Consider the following 18,337-nt stretch of genomic DNA (forward strand, 5'->3'; position numbering starts at 1 on the left):
GCCACCCTCTTCATTCTCTGCCTTGCAATTCAGAGTGAGTCAAACTCAAATGTGACCCTGCCATTCCTGCCTAAGGTGGATTGCCAGTATCTTGGGGGTCAGTCCAGACTTTCAGTGTGGTTTCCGACCTTGCAATCAAAGTGCAGTGCCTGCATCAGCAGCTTAGCCATCATCTGTGAGGAAAGTGGGCTTTCAGGTTGCACCCAGACCTGTGGAATTAAGAACTTACATTCAAACAAGATGCCCAGGTGGTTTGCACAATGCAGTTTGAGAAGCTCAGGCTTCCGAAGCCCCTGTGCCCTGGTGCCCTTCTACCTCTCCCACCTCATCCTTTGCCCCTGGAGCCCCCTTGCTCCCACCCACCCTCACTTTCCAGCCAAACTGACTGCTCCTGTCACCTCTGTGTCTGAAGCTTTGCTCTCCAGCCCAACTCCCTTTAATCAGCGAATTCCTGTCTATCTTTGGATCTCAACTGCAAATCGCTTCGTTCAAGCAGCCCTCCCTGAAACTTCTTCTGTGCACCCAGGCCCTCCTCCCACCTAGCACCCACCACACTGCATGGAAATGACTTCTTTAAGTGACTGCCTCTCACGGCATCTTGTGAATTCATGAGAGAGACCCTATCTGTTACCTCTGTATGTCCTCACCCCCTGGGGACAGGAGCCACCCAAGAACTAACTGCTGAAAACTAATCAAAACACACCCCTTTCCCTTAGGCAAGTGTTCTACACAACCACTGTTTAACTAGCCAACTTCCACCTGGTTCTAAAGACTTTGAAGAGTCCTAGCGGCCTCTGAGATTCCATCTCTCACAAAGCCTGGTGGTTTTTCTTATTAGCTAATGTTTACCATTTGGAGAGGGCCTGGGGTGGGGGGGGGGGGCGCTAAGAAATTTCTGGGCAAAATTCTTAAGCTACAAATTAGCCACAGGCCAAGACTTGAGTTGTGTTTGGTGTGTGAGAGGCGAACTGAGGGTAGAGGCGGGTGGAGGTGGGAGGCAGAGAGGAGGGACAGGGCCAGAAGCTTCTTGCTAAAAAAGTTACTTGAAGGCAAGACCCCACGCTGCCCACAGAGCCATGAACTGGCATCCTTCCCCACCTGTGCACGATGTCAATTCTGTACAATGTCCCAGCTTTGCTATGTGGAAAAGCGTCCCATACACCCACTCGCTGAAAGCAGGTGGCCTGTGTAAGGAATCACAAGCCATTATAGCCACACGCTACCCTCCCGGAATATGAGAACTCTCTCTAAATCTGATATTCAGTCCAGAGGTTTCTATAAGTTCCTTTATTAATAAAGCAAAGTATGAAAGAACAAGGTCCCCAATGACCCATATGATTAAAAGTGCAAATTTACTTCAACCTGAAATAGAAAACAAATGGCTGGCCTCGACTGTTTGGACCATGGGAATTTGGTGTGATTAAAGCACCTTTTAATCACACAACTGTAGCAGCTGAACCATATTTGATCACCTCTTTGGTCTCTGTTATTGGAACAAAACATATGCTATGACCGCAGCCGATAGACAGCATCATAATACACAGTTTAGGGTCAAAATCCACACTAAAAATAACAATAAAATAAGAGGAATGTTTTAAAGTCAAGTGACTGAATCAAGGCACTTAAAAAAAAAAGTAAACGGTGCTCACAATATTCCTGAATATCTGATACTTAAAAAACGAGATTACATGTGATTTAGCTGCACGTTTTAGTCCATTCTCTCTGTACAGATGATCACATATATCTTCATCCTCTCCCAACGTATACTTGCTCTATTCCCACTGAATCATGTGCTATGAAAGTATAAAAAAAATTAACAGTAGTGTCTAGGAAACAGACAAGCAATTAAAAAAAAAAAATTAACAAATGCCACAATGATAACACTGAACTTTTTTCCCTCCCAAGGGATAATGGAAATGTCCATGAAGTTTATTTTTTCCACCACTGGGGAGGGATAATAATAATCTTCCTCCCCATGTATATGATCAATTAAATCATCATCAAGGTCAAAAGCCACATTTTATAGAAAAAGTGACTGACTTCTTGAGGCTAAAGGAAACACTTTGGAAAGCTATTAGTTTAATTCCTCCAGCTAGGATGTCACTTTTGGTGGGAGCCATTGAGTCAGAAAGAGATAGGAACATCTGATCAGAACAGTGCTCTTAACAGTGGGGCTGGTAACAAGCCTAAGAAGCTTGGCAGGGAGGCCCTGGCATGCTTCTCTGGTGTTCACTGCCACCAACTATCATCCCAAAGGCTAGGAAACGACTAAAAAACAAAACTTAATTTAAAAATAAGAATAACACACAAATAAAGAAGAAACAAGTTATTCTACAATCCTTCCTGATTACTCATCTGCAGACTCTGATAGAGCCAAGGAATTCAGGCCCAACTCACCACGAAGGAAATGCCAAGAGCTGGTCCCCAGGGGCCTGATATCCAGTCTGACTCTTTCGGCTCTAGGATGGAGAATCCTCCTGGGAATTTTAAGTTAAGTGTTACCTGTGGCAGTGTTAATTTGGGGGATTTGTTTCTACAATAAAGCTTAGTTCTGAGAGAGAAAGTAGACTTGAAATATCACCCCCAACCACATAGTACAACATCATACCCATAACAATAAATATAACCTTATTCATACTTGAGGGGTTAACTGTGTAAGGCAGGGATCGCAAACTGGTAGCCCCCAGGCTCATCCAAATGTATTTTTGGCCCACATGTGTTTTGGATTTTTTAAAATTATGTTGTTTAAAAATCAGAAAGCTTCCTTTTTAAAAAACAATCCTGACTTTTTTTATTTCCAGCCGCACCCTACCCTCTTCCCTGCATAGAACTGAGCAATGTGCCCCATGAAGACGGGCAGAGTACCCCCCCACCCCTCCCCTATTTACCTCCCTGTCTTGCTTCTGCAGGCTGCTGAGTTTGCGACCCCTGGTTTGAAATAGCACATATCTAAACAACGTGTTTCCTAACCCAAACCTCTCTCACACCCTCATGTGATTTCACCCCATGGAGTGAATTCTTCTGCCCAGCTCTTCCTTTCACATCCATCTTAAGTCCTCCTTCCTGAAATCTTCAGATTTCTCTTCGTTCGCTCACATTTTCCCTTCTTTCAGCTTCAGTTTCATTTTGCAAAAAAAAAAAAATCTCCGTCTCTTAGCCCACAAGCGTTTCGACATGGCTCCCAAGACTGGTCAGTGGGAGTTACTAAAGTGTGTCTTACGGCAAAAAGGCTGAGTCATCTCCCCAAAATATTTTCTTCAGACACCGGCTGGACAGTTAATCTTTTTTTTCAGAGCATGAACAATTTTGAGCCTTCTGGAATGAGAATATTTGCATTTATGAATCTCCAGTACCAAGTATACACCAAAAATGTATATATTTCAGATCAAGGACATGATGGAGCCCTAATAAAATAGAGAATTGAGCTTAATTTAAGTGCCATGGGCAACCATCACACCTGGCTAACATGCCATATTATTTCGTTTGTACACAGTACATGTTTTGGATTACTAAACATTGATCAAAATTGATCGAAATCTCCAAGTTTTTGGTTACCATGTACAGAGAACAGTTGTTCAGCATGGCATTTAAATAAAACATTAATAGTTTAAAAATTCACAAACACAATGCCCCATTAATTAAAAAAAATAAAATTAAAAAATCTTGAGGATGGATGAGGCTTTGGGTAATTAACCTAAAAAAAAAAAACAAAACAAACAAACTACAAGAACAGTAAGTGTGTTACTAGATTCAAACATCAAAATGCTATTCAAAAAAGGAACCTATCAACTTAACTAGAAATATTTGGAAAATTCAGCTTTTAAAGCTTTATAATACCCCCCCCCCCAATAGCCTCGCTTTCCCCTATTCCAACTACAGGGGAAATTGTAGCTGAGTATGGAAACATTATAAATATATATTTATATAAAGATCTACTTACTCTTGAAATTTATTTAAAAAGTAATTAAAAAAAAAAAAAACACTGTGCAGTTTATATCTTTGCAGGAAGTTGGTAGACTGATTCCTTTGCTAAATGCAGTACCTTACGACCTAACACTGACCTCAAAAACTAGGAATGACTTTGTGGTATCCAGGGGAAATGTCCCCAGCGCAACCCCAAAGAGACAGCACAACATTTGCAACTGTTTCTCTTGTAGTCCAAGGTTGCAAAGGACTAAGAAATCTCTGCAGTTCTGATGAGAAGGATTCCCTATAAGTCATCTATTCACAACGATTTCCCCACAGTGGCCAAGTAGGGCCCCTAAAAAGTTTTAAAAGTTCCCTCCAAATAGCTCAGAAATTAAACAATGGCCCAATTCACGTGACTACTTCTGTCTTCCAAGTTTTACCTTTAAAAGTCTCTGTTAAAAAAAGAAAAAGTTAAAAAACCTAAAGTGTATCACTGGAACTGGTTGTATTTTCTATTCAGCAGATGATGGCCCATTCTAAACGTCAAGTGAGTTTCATGTTGACTGATGCAATTGAGAGCTATTAGAAAATTGGGAGGACAGAGGGATTTCAGAATGGACGGCCTGCAAAATACACTCAGCCTGGTGATGTTTATGCTCAAAGAGAAGAAAGAGGGTACAGCTGACAAGGGCTGTCTCCCTCCATCTCCCCTTAGCTTGCCCTCCCCTGCTGTCTTTCTCCTGTTGACGGACTGAGAAATAACTGATCTTCAAGCATAGAGCCCAGAGATGCTGAACTCTAAGTGAAATGCATCGCAAGACCTGTGCTGAACCAACTGCTTCTCAAAGGTGGCCTTTGGGCCGCTAAAAGGCTGCTTAGGCAATCAGAGCAAAACGTCCCAACCACGAAGGATCACTGAGATTGGCTGAGAGCAGGCACTGCCTCTTCACTATCTCATTAAACTCAGAAAGAAAAGGAGTTTGCTAAAAAGACTTTAAAACAAAAATGAACAAACAAAAACAGGTTTCTCCCCCTAGCCAGCAGCAAGCCCTGGCGAGTCACCTTGCTAGGCAGAGTGAACTTCATCTTTTTCGAGACTCAACATGTTTTCTGCCCTCACCAGTGCTGTCTGAAGCATTGTCACTCCGCCCTGAGCATGGCTCACAGCAGGGGCTGATGAGCGCTCATCCCAGCGCCTGCCTGGAGCTGTGTTGAGCAAGCCTGCTTTTCAAGACTGCACCTCCCTTCATAGCAAATGTAACTGGCCTCCCTTTCCAATGCCACACGTGGCACTAGCAATTACCCCAAAATGAAAGAACTGATCGATAAAGTGCTGTTTGCTCTGAAAGTTTCACTAACCAGCTCTTGACTGCGGCTCAACACCTGTGACTTAATCCTTCACAATCCTGTCAAACACCCTTGATGGAACCCTTTAAAAAGACCTTAATATTTATCTGAACAGTGGAAACTACCTCAGAACATGAATTACAGTTCCAGTTGTAGAGAAAGGTCCAGATTTTTAAAAAGACAACCAGGAAACCAGGACCTACCAAGTAGTTATGTAAAAAACAAAACAAAAACAAAAACCATTAGCTTCTTTAAACTGGGGGGCAAGAGAGATCTTCTAAATAACTGGCAGAGGGAACTTTTTCTGCAGCTAGTTCTTGCTTTATTGAACCTCCCTAAAAGCTAAATCTTTCTACAGAATCATTCCACACAAACCAACATTTGGACCAACTCTCAGTTGCCCATGGTGGCTGTCTTTCCATAGCTCATCCAGGACACTCTGGTGGGTGTGAAGATGCCATGATTATCTGGATGGTGGAGCCGGGGTGATGTTTAAGCTGCCAGATGCCACTGCTCTGAATATTCCAACCCCTTCTGCAGGTCATCTTCCTTGACTTAAACAGGCTTCACTGCCATCCCCGCCCCACCTGTGGAGTGGGGCTGCAGGAGCACTGGGCCAGGTGGGGGCTCTAACAGGGTTTATGGTTCATCTTCAGGGAACCCTTGGGTGCGCTGACTCCGGGGTGGCGGACACCTGACGAGGTAGCGGGGACCGCCATAAGCGCGGAGAAGCTGGGGCAGCCTTCGCCACGTGGACAGCAACCGCGCCGCTGCGAGTTCCCGAACCTGCCGGTCGAAAGCCGCCAGGAGGTCAACTGGGGCAGCTTCACGCAGTACCTTGGGTAGCGGGCCCACCTCGGTGGCCGCCCCTCCAGGGCCCAGGACGCAGTGGAAGAGCGTCCGGCGTCGCAGCAGGCAGTCCCTGAGGAACTGCACTAATTCCTCCAGGCGGTCGCCCAGGTGCGCCTCGTCCCAGCCTGGTGCCGGAGCCCCCTCGCGCTGCAGCACCGCCAGCAGCGCCGACTTGAGCACGTATGAGGAGAGGATGCGTCCCCACTGCGCGGCGGCCGTCGGGTCCAGCCCGCGGGCGCCCAGGTCTCGCAGAGCTTTAAGCAACTGCAGGCACTTGAGGTAGCAGGCACCTGGAGGGGCCCTTTCCTGCAGCCAACTCAGCAGCTTCTGCTCCTGGCGCGCTGTGTTCAGCCCCCACAGGGCATCGGCACGCAGGCCTTCCGGGAGCTCCGACAGGGGCCCGGCAGGTGAGGGTGGCGGTGGTGGCGCCACCAGGAAGACGCTGTCGCCCAAATGGACGGCAGGGATGAGTCGCACGGCCATGGAAAGGCGGCAGCAGCCGTAATCGGTGCGGCAGGGCAAGATGTGTAGGGTGGGCGGCTGCTCCAGACCGCCCGGGGTCAGGCTGACCCGACAACGCCCCTCCAGGCTGTAGCGCACCGTGGCCAGGGAGCGCTGCAGGTGCGCCTGGAACCAGCGCAGTACCAGCGTGGCCGAGAGGAGGCGCCGCCCGCGGACATCCACGCAGAAGCCGTCGGAGAAGGGTTTGCAGTCCCGGAGCCAGTGGCCGCCGGAAGCCCCTGGCGGCGCCTTGAGTGCACACACGAAGCAGCCGTGGAAGGCTGGAGCCAGCTCGGGCTCTGAGCCCAGGCTCCGAGGCTCCAGCGCCACCAGGGGAGGGAGGCGCAGCGGCACGAGCACGTCGAAGCCGTCGGGCCGGCGGATTTTATGCTGCTCGTAGGCGCTCCCTACCTGGATGAAGTCTCCGCGGAAGGCCAAGGCCAGCGCTCCCCCAGGTATGGGGCCTGGGGACCCTCGGGCACGGCCAGCCCGCACCAACTCGCCCACAATGCGGCTCACGTGTGCCTTGCTGTGGCCCAGCACGTGCGGCGACAGGCGCACCTCGTGTTCGTAGTAACTCTCCAGCAAGATGTCTAGGCTGGGCTCGGGGAAGTGTTTAGCCGAGAAGGTGGAGTGGCCCCCCATGCGGGGAGGCCCGGGCAGAAAGCGCTGTCGGACAGCGTGGCGACAGCGCAGGAGGATGTAGCCAAGGAGGAGGAGGACCGCCACCTTGAGCAGCGGGAAGCCGCCGTCCGCGCCGTCTGGGGGCTCGGTTCGGGCACCCGCGTTTCCCCGCAGAACATGGTAGAGGCACACGAGGGCGGTGCACAGGCCGGTCACCAGGGGCCAGAAGACGCGCAGATTGAGGGTGTAGTGCACCGACATGCCGGGCGCCGGGGGCAGCGACGGCGGAGCAGCCCAGGGCGCGAGCCCCGGCGGCGCCCCCGGCCCAGCATGCGCGCAGCGCCCGGGCAACCCCACTGTCCCGGTCTCCTTCGCCTCCGCGGCGGCTCCCCCGTCGCCGGGCCGGGGAAAGCCGCCCTCCAGCTCGGCCTCCTCTCCCAGCTCAAGCGCTCCTTCCAGCAGCGGCCGGCCCCGCCCGCCCCGGCTCCCGGCCGCGCCCTGTGCCGACTGTGCGCGGCGTCCGGCCCGGCGGCCCTCCCCGCCCCGCCCGCGGCCAGCTTCTGGTCCCGCCGCGCTCGCCGCCTACCCGGGGCTGCCCGCCCGGAGCTGCGGGGCACCGACTCAGAGGTCCCTCGCCGCTCCCCTCCGCGCTTGTTCCCGTTACTCGGCCCCAGGAGTTTCCTCTTCCGAGGGGAGGCGAGACCACGCCAGCTAGCGGGGAGGAAATGCCGGAGTCTGGAAACCGCGCGCCGAGCCGGCGGGCGGGGTCGGCCCCCTCCGGGGCCTCCGCCTTCAAGCGACGCGGGACGGCGGGAGGGACTTCGGGACGCGCTGGCAGCTGGCCTCCCCGGTCCTCCCTGCCCGAAGGCAGATAGGAAGGCTCTGATTGCGGGGCGGTCGCCTGTCCGGGGAGCTTTCTGGAGTTGTGTTCACACAGAGTTGCACTGAGACGTTGAAAGGAAGGAGGTGGAGACGGCGCAGAGGAGCCCGTCCACCCCCCGCCCTCCCCCCGAAACCGCCCCCCTCACCCCAGCAAGCTGCGGCGGCGGGGTGTTGGTGGCGTGGCAGGTCCTGGAGCGGAAGCGGCCCCTGCCAGCGTGCCGCCGTCCTTTATTCAAACAGATACCTCCTGAGCACCTACTGTGTGCCCGGCAGACCAGGGGCTGGTGAAACAGCAGTTGGCGAAATAGATTAGGCTAATGATGCCCTTCCTAAAGCTTAACGGCCTTTTTTAAAAGAGGAAAACAAAAAAAAAAAAAAAAAAAAAGGAGGCGTCCCACAGCAGAAAAATGCTCTGAAAAGGAATAAAACTGTGTGAGGGAGTGACAATGTAGGGGCTGCCCCGCGGAAGCTGGAGGCTCTCTGTGAGGGGTGACGGTGGGTTCCCCAGAGCCGGAATTGAGGAGGAGCCAGCCTTGGAGGGACAATCACAGCCTTTACACAGGTCACACACGCTGGCTCCTCACGTCCTCCTATGAAAGGGGCACTATTATTTCCCGCATTTTTCAGATGAGGAAACTAGGGCACAGACAAAGTTCAGCCCTTGCCCAGGGTCACACAGCTTTTAGCAGAGCTGTGCTTTGAATATCAGCACCTGGCTCCAGGGAAGCAGGACCTGGGAGGCCGTGCCTTCCTGAGAAGGGTCCTTTGTCAGGGCCTACGCTGGCCCCCCAGCCCAGGAATCCTTTTGTTTCATAACAGGGAGCACTCCCTGAAGTTATCAGCATTTATTTAATTATCTGAACTTATAATTTTTAAACAACTTATTTACACTCATTACACCTTCCTTGTTCCCACCACCAGTAAAGGAGAGCAAGGGTAGATATATTAAAAATGTCAGAACTCAAAAGTCATCTGGGAATCAGGACTCAGAGGATGGCTCCTGACTTAAGCCCCAAGATTCCTCCCAGGAAAGCCTCTCAGAGATAAGCAGAACTGTACTCAGATACCTGTCTTCACCTCCTATTAACTTTAACCATGAGATCAAAGTCAATTAAGTCAGGAGTCTTTGAGTTGCAAGTGACAGACATGCAGCTTTAAAAGCATTTATTGTCCATTTATTGTCAGGTTAATTGAGACGTCCTTTAAGATCCTAGAATACTTCAGTATGGCTGGATCTAGGTTTTCTCAAACCACTCCTTAGCTCTGCTTTCTTCTAAGTGGGCTGCGCTCTCTGCCAATCTGTCTGGAGAGGCCCCTGGCTGCTCTAATTTGACCTTGTCCTCATCGCAAAGGAAAAGAAGATTTTGGTTGCCTGAAAGTTGCAGCAAATGTCATGCCTAGGGATAACCCTGAGTCCTATGCTAGAAGTGACCAAGCAAGAGAATGCAGTGGTAAAGAATCCGCCTGCCAAGGAGATGCCAGAGACGCAGGTTCAATCTCTTGGACCGGAAGAGCCCCTGGAGGAGGAAATGGCAACCCACTCCAGTATTCTTGCCTGGAAACGTCCATGGACAGAGGAGCCTGGTGGGCTGCAGTCCATGAGGTTGCTAGAGTCAGACACCACTGAGCGATTGTGCACACGCACAGAAGAGAATGCAATGATTAACCTGGACTGGGGTGGTGCCATAGACTGAAATGTGTGTCCTCAAAATTCACGTGTTGAAGCCCCTTTGTCCCTAAATTAAGTGCATATGCACAGGTTTCAGGGTTAGGATGTGGACAAGTCTTTTGGGGGAGCCACCCTCAGTAAATGATGTACTGTATTACTCTGTGTGTGTGTGTGTGTGTGTGTGTGTGTAAAGTTACTTGGTCATGTCTGACTCCTTGTGACCCTATAGACTGTAGCCCACCAGGGTCCTTGGTCCATGGGATTTAACTGGAGTGGGTTTCCATTTCCTCCTCCAGAGGATCTTCCCACATACAGAGATTGAACCCATGTCTCCCTCATCTCCTGCATTGTAGAATATTACCATTACTATCATCTTTTCTGCCTATAATCAGTTTCCATAGCTCATTTCCTCCAGAGAGTTCAAGGTACAGACTTTGGAAATTTGCCCTTGGAAAAATCTACTGCATGTTTCAGATCAAATACAAATTCATTTTTTCCTTAATTTATTACCCAACATACAATGTGCCAGGCAGAAGGGGACATGCAGTAAAAGAATAGGGGCTCTCTACTTACGGACTAATGCTACATGGTGTGGGTAGATTCAGAAAACTGCCACTGTTTCATCAACTTTTGACCATTATTTCATTAAAAATCTTTAATGTTTAATTTTTGACAAAGGCCGCTCTTTTTTTTTTTCTAATGCTCAGCAAATATATATACACAGCCCTCCCAACATTTCTGATTCCCTAGAGGTGTGTCCTGTGAAGAAAGAATGGCAGTGACTCACTTCCCAGGGAGGGCCCAGGGAAGGCGCCTGGAGTGGGGAGGAGGGTGACACCCCATCAGGCTTTGGTGGCTGGGAAAGGACAGTATGTTTGATAATATGTCTGGTGTTTCTGCTGCAGACATTTTCACTGCATACCTAATTGGCCTTCAGGCAATGTTGCTGAAAAAGATAAAACAGTGAAAAATAAAAGAGGGGCATTAAAGGAAATAATGAAACATGAGAAATAAATAACAAAATTTAAAAGACTTTATGGCAAAATACAAATGTATTTGAATACATTTAAAATGTGTGTCAATGTATGGCAATGCTTCACAGATAATTGATTCTATTTTGTAGATTGTACCTAAAATCACTGCAGATGGTGACTGCAGCCATGGAATTAAACGACACTTGCTCCTTGGAAGAAAAGTTATGACCAACCTAGACAGCATATTAAAAAGTAGACACATTACTTTGCCAACAAAGGTCCATCTAGTCAAAGCTATGGTTTTTCCAGTAGTCATGTATGGATGTGAGAGTTGGACTATAAAGAAAGCTGAGCACCAAAGAATTGATGCTTTTGAACTGTGGTGTTGGAGAAGACTCTTGAGAGTCCCCTGGACAGCAAGGAGATCAACCCAGTCAATCCTAAAGGAAATCAATTTGAATATTCATTGGAAGGACTAATGCTGAAGCTGAAACTCCAAAAATTTGGTCATCTGATGTGAAGAACTGACTCATTTGAAAAGAGCCTGATGCTGGGAAAGATTAAAGGTGGGAGGGGAAAGGGATGACAGAGGATGAGATGGTTGGATGGCATCACCAACTCAATGGACATGAGTTTGAATAAACCCTGGGAGTTGGTGATAGACAGGGAGGCCTGGCATGCTGCAGTCCATGGGGTCGCAAAGAGTCGGACATGACTGAGTGACTAAACTGAGCTGAAGCATGTGTCCTCCAAGTCTTTTGTTCTTAGTATTTTAAAGGTTTCTTTTGCTTTTGTCTCACCTGCCTGTTCAGCTTTGCTTTTTCTCTAAAATTTCTTTTGTCTTTAAGAGAGGCATCAGCTTCCAAATACTAGGATGCATATTTGTACCTGAGCTTTGTGTCATGTTAGGAAAGCTGTTTGTTCTTGGCAGGTTGTCACATGTCCCCTGATAGACGTTCCAAAGTTCTGCGGAAGGTGTGGGTTCAACTCTGTGTCTTCAAATCACCAAAGGATCTGCAGACTGACATGTTATCATGTTCTAGTGCAGTCTGGTGGTTTAGTCGCTAAGTCGTGTCCGACTCTTGAGACCCCATGGACTGTAGCCTGCCAGGCTCCTCTGTCCATGGGATTTCCCAGACAAGATTATAAGAGTGGGTTGCCATTTCCTTCAGGGGGTCTTCCCAGGGATCGAACCTGGGTCTCCTACATTGCAGGCCAAGTCTTTACCAACTGAGCCATACAGTACATGCTCTGACTTACTCTCAGTAAATTTTATCACCATATTTTCTATCAAGTCCATATACATAGTTGTAATCATCCTCTATTTTAAGACCGCCACGCCTGCTCGTCCCTGTACAGATCATCATGAGGGCTGAGATTGACGGGATGGAAGGACAGTTCTGTGTCAATGGAGAAATGAAACCCAACTGTCAACCAGTTGAAAGCCGCCAGTCAAACCCAACTGTCAACCAGTTATTTTATCTTTTACAGCAAGATTGCCTCATGACCAATTAATTTTGCAGTGAAAATGCTTGTGGAAAAGATGTCTATGCAAAGATGCTTGAGGTTCAAGTACCCAGAGCCCTTCGATAAATACCATGTGCCTCCTGGACTCGGCTCTTGCCCTGTGGTTTCTGCAGAGAAACTCAGAACCAGCCCAGCTATCAATGCCATTTCACATACGGGCAGAGCAAGGCAGCGACAGGATAAGAAAGTCACACCACTGGTAAGGCTGACTCTGGAGCTGGACTCTGAACCCCTCTGCTTCGCTCCCTTTCACATTGTAAAAGGTTTTATAGGCACACCTTTTATGGCACTTTGCTTTACTTTGCCTCATGGATATTGGGTTTTTTTTTTGTTTTTTTAAACAAATTGAATGTTTATGGTCACTCTGTGAGCAAGTTTATCAGTGCCTTTTTTTTTCAACAGCATTTCCTCACTTGGTATCTCTGTCACATGTTGGTAATTATCTTAATATCTCAAGCTGTATTATTACTGTTATATTTGTTATGGTGATCTGTGATCCTAAATTTGATGTTACTCCTTTGGCTTACTGAAGGCTAGGATGATGATCAGCAATAAAGTATTTTTAAGTTACGGTGTATACATTGTTTATTTAGACCTAATGTCATCGCACACTTAATAGGCTACAGTATAGTGTGAACATAACTTTTATGTGCACTGGGAAAGCAAAAATAGTTTTGTGACTCACTTTATTGTGATATTTGCTTTATTGCAGTGGGTTGGAACTGAGCCTGCAATATCTCTCGGGTGTGTCTGTGTAGCACAGAAAGGGCACATTCTGGGAAGGCAGGTTAATTTATGGTTGTCTCCAGTTGCCAAGTGCTGACCAGGTTCTGCTGTGTGGCTTCAAAACCTTTTCTGGAAGTTGAGCTCAGAGCCCTTTCCTGCAACTTTTCCAGTGATTCTCAGAGTATCTGTGATAAATGATCTATTGTTGTTTTTCTAAAGCTTTCCTGGGGGTTCTCCCGTGTACTGGACACAGCTCATGGCACACAGCTCAGAATACCCACACGAGAGACACACCTATCAGTCACTTTGGTGAACATCACAGGAAAGTCAAGTTGATGCAAATGTGTCTGAACACTTACTCTCAAGTGACTGGACCAGGGCAGCCATAACATGGGGGCCTGACACCCAGCTTTGCCAACAGTGTCCCCCCCAGTACTTGATGGTGACCCAGGGACCCAAACCTATCTTCTCTCTTGGGGAGTCTGAATGGGACACAGAAGCCATGAGGAAGCAGAGTTCAGAATTAAACTGAAGCCATGTGTAAGTGGGCTTCCCTTGTGGCTCAGCTGGTAAAGAATCGCCTGCAATATGGGAGACCTGGGTTTGACCTGTGGGTTGGGAAGATCCCCTGGAGAAGGGAAAGGCTACCCACTCCAGTATTCTGGCCTGGAGAATTCCATGGACCATATAGTCCATGGGGTAGCAAAAAGTCGGACATGACTGAGCGACATTCACTTCACTTCACTTTGTGTATAAGCAGAAGGATGGAACAGGCAGAGGCCTTAAGGAAACAGAAACCATTTCAGTTCCGAGGAGGGTAAGAAGTCAGGAGAGAGTGCAGCTGACCCAAGAATGGTGGGTATCAGAGTTGATACAGGGGAATTAGAGCTGCCCAGATAAAATCCCAGGCCCCCTTCCTGTTTTAGGAGCAGCTGCCTCAGTTCCCATGAGTCTGATAATACTCCCCACTTGTGAAATACTTGCTATCCCCACTGGGCTCTGAGATCATATGAGTGTGTCTGTTCCCTGCAACCCAGACTCAGGGGTGGAGAGGAGTTTTACCCTGGTTCCCTGAAAAACAGAATCTAAGAGTATAGCTTGCATATGAATGTGTTACTGGGAGTGCAAAACCTAGGAAGCAAGAGTGAGGGCAAAGGGGAAGTGAAGCAGGGAAGGAAGGGGAACAGACTAGGAGGCATACAGAGCTGGTCACAGCACTGCTGCAAACACAACAGGCTCCTCAGCCACCAACGAGGCTGCACAGAGCCCCTTCACAATATCTTCAGTTCAGTTCAGTCCAGTTGCTCAGTCATGTCCGACTCTTTGTGACCCTGGGGACTGCAGCACACCAGGCCTCCCTGTCCATCGCCAACTCCCAGAGTTTACTCAAACTCATGTCCATTGAGTTGGTGATGCCATCTAACTATCTCATCCTCTGTTGTCCCCTTCTCCTCCTGCCTTCAATCTTTCCCAGCATCAGGGTCTTTTCAAACGAGTCAGTTCTTCACATCAGGTGGCCAAAGTATTAGAGTTTCAGCTTCAGCATCAGTCCTTCCAATAAATATTCAGGACTGATGGACTGGTTGGATCTCCTTAGGAGGAAAAAGTCAGACAATTGAAGGGATGGCTCCTTCCCATTACCTGCCCCTCATCTGTGAGAGTATGCCCGCGGGGCACTAGCCACACTTCCCCACCGTGTCATGGGGCTGTTAGAGCAGCCAGGGTCTCTGTGGGTCTTGCCTAATCTGAGCACAGGTGGGCAGTCTTTCCTCAGTCGGCACCGTGCAAAGGAAGTCCGTGGTCGGTGGCAGTGACAGGAACCAGTTCTTTCCAACAGTGAGGATGGAGTGAGTCGTGGCAAGGGCTGTTCTGGGCAAGAAGCGAGGCTGAGGCCCAGGTGTGCAGACAGGGCTGAATGAATCTGGGGAAACTGGGGTCTAGTAAGAAGTCTCCTTGGGGGAAGCATCTGCTAAGCTGATTCTGGAGAATGAATTGATCATTGCCTGATAAAGGGATGGAGGAAGCCAACGGCGCAGAAGTCCCTTCATGTATGGAATCCTGCAGAAGTGAAAGCAGGATTTTGATTCCACTAAGTCTGAAGTTTGGGGCTGAGAAGAGAAATGTTGAGAGATAAGACTGGAGAGCTGGTCACAGCCTTGTGTACCAGGCTATTTGGTTAAAATGTCCTTGGTTACTGGTAACAGAAGACCCCAATTCAGTTGATTTATTCATAAATATCTAGGGAGAAAAGGGGGCAGACAATTGAAGGGATGGCTCTTTCCCATCTCCTGCCCCTCTTCTGTGAGAGTGTGCCCACAGGGCACTACCTGGCCACACTTCCCCACTGGCTGATAGAGCGTTGGGTCCCCGTGGGTTGGCAAGGACGTGTTACCACCTCACAAACTGGAAGTCTGAAGGTGGAATGGCTCTAGGCTCACGTAGTTTACTGACTCAGTCATGCCATCGGATTCCTTCCAGCTACAGACTAGCTCTCCTCCTGGTTACTAAATAACTGCCACAGATCCAAGAATCATAACCAGATACAATAGCATCCATCAAAAGACGGACCTAACACCCTGCCTGGTACTTTATAGAGGTGGCCGTCTCCCTTGGATCTCTATTTTAGAACAAGGAAAATTTCACAGAAATCCCCCAGGAGAACTTTTGGCAATTTACATGGCCTAGAATTGCATCTTGTCAAGGCCAAGAATTACATCTTGTCCAGGCCCATTGCCCTGATTGGTTTATATTAACAAGGATTTACCTCTGAGTTAGGGGTACAGTCATCTGTGTTAAGAGTTGATCCTTGAATAAATTTGGGGCTGTCTTAATAAGGAAGAAGGGGACTGGGTGATAGATCAATGTATTAGGATGTAAGTTCTGCTGGTGTCACAGAAAAACCTGAAATGACCATGCCTGAAGCAAAATAGCAGTTTGTCTCTCCTGAAACAGTCACGGGGTTGGGAGCCAGACTGCCTCCATCTCACTGACCCACCACACCCAGGCGCTACCCTGACTGCTCTGTGCACCCCCGCCTGTATTCCAGCCCACGGGAAAGAGCAGAAGGACAAAGAGAGGGCATGCTCTTCCTTTTAAGAGCATGACATAAAATTGCACGTGCTGCTTCTGCACATTACCTTGGCCAGGACTTAGACACATGTGTGATATTGTGACTTAGAATAAGAAATATATATTTGGGCTTCATCTCTGGCACAGAGCTCCTAAAATCCTTGGAATATCCTAAGTGATGGAAGCGGCAAAGGTGTCCCGTGTTGTCAGCGAGGCGACTTTTAGAAGCACCTGAGTATGGGAGCTGGTTGCCAGAACCGACCACCTGGTTAGAGCGATGGAACGTTTGGTCCCCCCCGTTGACCTCCACGGAGAGGAGGGGGCTGGAGATTGAGCTCAACCACTAGCGGCCAATGATTCAATCAATTGTGCCTATGTAATAGTTCAGTTCAGTTCAGTCACTCAGTCATGTCTGACTCTTTGCAACCCCATGGACTGCAGCACGCCAGGCCTCCCTGTCCATCACCAACTCCCAGAGCCTACTCAAACTCATGTCCATTGAGTCGGTGATGCCATCCAACCATCTCATCCTCTGTCGTCCCCTTCTTCTCCCGCCTTCAATCTTTCCCAGCACCAGGGCCTGTGTAATCAGGTCTTCATAAAAACTCAAAAGGATGGGGTTTAGAGTTTCCAGCTGAGGAACACATGGAGGTGCAGAGAGCATGGTGTGCTGGGAGGGGGCATGGGAGCTCCGGCCCACACACCCTGCCCTGTGCATCCCTTCCATCTAGCTGTCCCAGAGTTACCGCCTTTTAAATAAGGCACTTCTGGCGAGTAAAAGCTTTCTCTGAGTTCCATGAATTGCTCTAGGAAGCTGACCAAACCCAAAATGGGGATGGGAGTTGTTGGAACATCCGATCCATAGCCAGTCAGTCAGAAGCACAGGTGATAACTTGGACTTGCAACTGGTATCTGATGGGGGAGAGGCAGGGGAAAACTGAGTCCTTAACCTGTGAGATCCAGCACTGTCTCCAGGCAGGTGTCAGAACTGAGTTGAATTGTAGGACATCCAACTGGTGTCTCAAAATTTCTTACAAGTGTGTGTGTCGGGGGGGAAATCCCTCCACACATTAAAATTGGTCCCAGAAAATTCACTGGTGGTCCAGTGGCTAAGACTCCAAGCTCCCAATGCAGGGGACCCAGGTTGGATCCCTGGTCAGGGAACAAATCCTGCATGCCATAACTAAGACCTGGTGCAGCCAAATAAATCAATATTTTTTAAAAAATAAATTAGTCCCAGAATTGTACATGGCCACATATAGCAGCAGAGGAGGCTGGGAAATGTTGTCATTATCATAGAAAGCATCTTGCTAAAAATAAATGTTTCATTATTATGGAAAAGAAAGAATAAATGCTCCGAGACAGTCATCAGACTTTGCCATAGTAGGCAAGCAACAGTATCTGATCAATGGGCTCCATCCTAATTGTGATTCACTATTTGTGTGATTACGAATTACATGTTTATATTTCTAAATATATCCTGAGGTTTTTTTGTGAGCAGGTACTACATCTGTCCAGTTCACTGCCCAGTACTGACACTGAAAACAAGTCAATCTATTTCAGAAGTGCAGCAAAGGAATTCCATACTGATAAAGAGCTTTTCACCAGAAAATGTTCTTTCCTGATCTCCATTTTCAAAGCCTCTGTTGATATAAGAGAGTCGTGAATAATGAAACCAACATCCGTCAAAGGGAAGCTTCTGTCTTGGAGAGATGAAGGGCTAGGAGAGAGCTACTGAGTCTGTAATACAATTTGGTGCCAATAAAATGGTGCAATATTAAATTCAAGGCCGTCGGATTTACACTATAAATCCCACCCAATTAGAGAGCAAGCAACCAACCCCCACCTGCCACAGTTCCTCTAGTTTGAGTCATTTTACGAACACAGACTTCCCCGGACATTGCCTGGTGATGTCATAGAGAGAATTTTGACAGTCATTACATTTCTGGCTGGAGGGCCAAGGAGGCCAAGGAGACTCGGAGCTGAGTGGAACATAAAATGACTGGGTTCAAAAGGCACAAAGTCAATTGTCTATAAAGTTAATGAGTTGGCTGCAGGCCTCTCGTCCATGCTGCCTGCTCGCAGGGTGGTGATGAGGGTCAGCCTGTCCTGAGAGTTCACCCTGCAGCAGGGGATGTTCTCATTAGGACTTTGCATGATTTAACCCCATTCAGCCTCCACCACACAGAACAACCTGATGAGAGACGGTCTATTTTTACCCACAGTCCCTGGGGAAACTGAGGCCTAGCCATAGGAT

At 48.4% G+C, this 18,337-nt stretch overlaps 1 protein-coding gene across 1 annotated transcript; it reads right to left on the bottom strand.

Annotated features, from left to right (window-relative positions):
- Nucleotides 1-1,272: 1,272 nt before the first annotated feature.
- ITPRIPL2 (ITPRIP like 2) lies at nucleotides 1,273-7,970 on the bottom strand. The gene has a single exon (XM_005224777.5). The coding sequence runs from the start codon at nucleotides 7,492-7,494 to the stop codon at nucleotides 5,896-5,898; it is 1,599 nt and encodes a 532-aa protein (XP_005224834.1). The 5' UTR covers nucleotides 7,495-7,970; the 3' UTR covers nucleotides 1,273-5,895.
- Between the last annotated feature and the right edge of the window lie 10,367 nt (nucleotides 7,971-18,337).

This window comes from Bos taurus, chromosome 25 (assembly GCF_002263795.3).
Source record: "Bos taurus isolate L1 Dominette 01449 registration number 42190680 breed Hereford chromosome 25, ARS-UCD2.0, whole genome shotgun sequence".
NCBI classification, from domain to species: Eukaryota; Metazoa; Chordata; class Mammalia; order Artiodactyla; family Bovidae; genus Bos; species Bos taurus.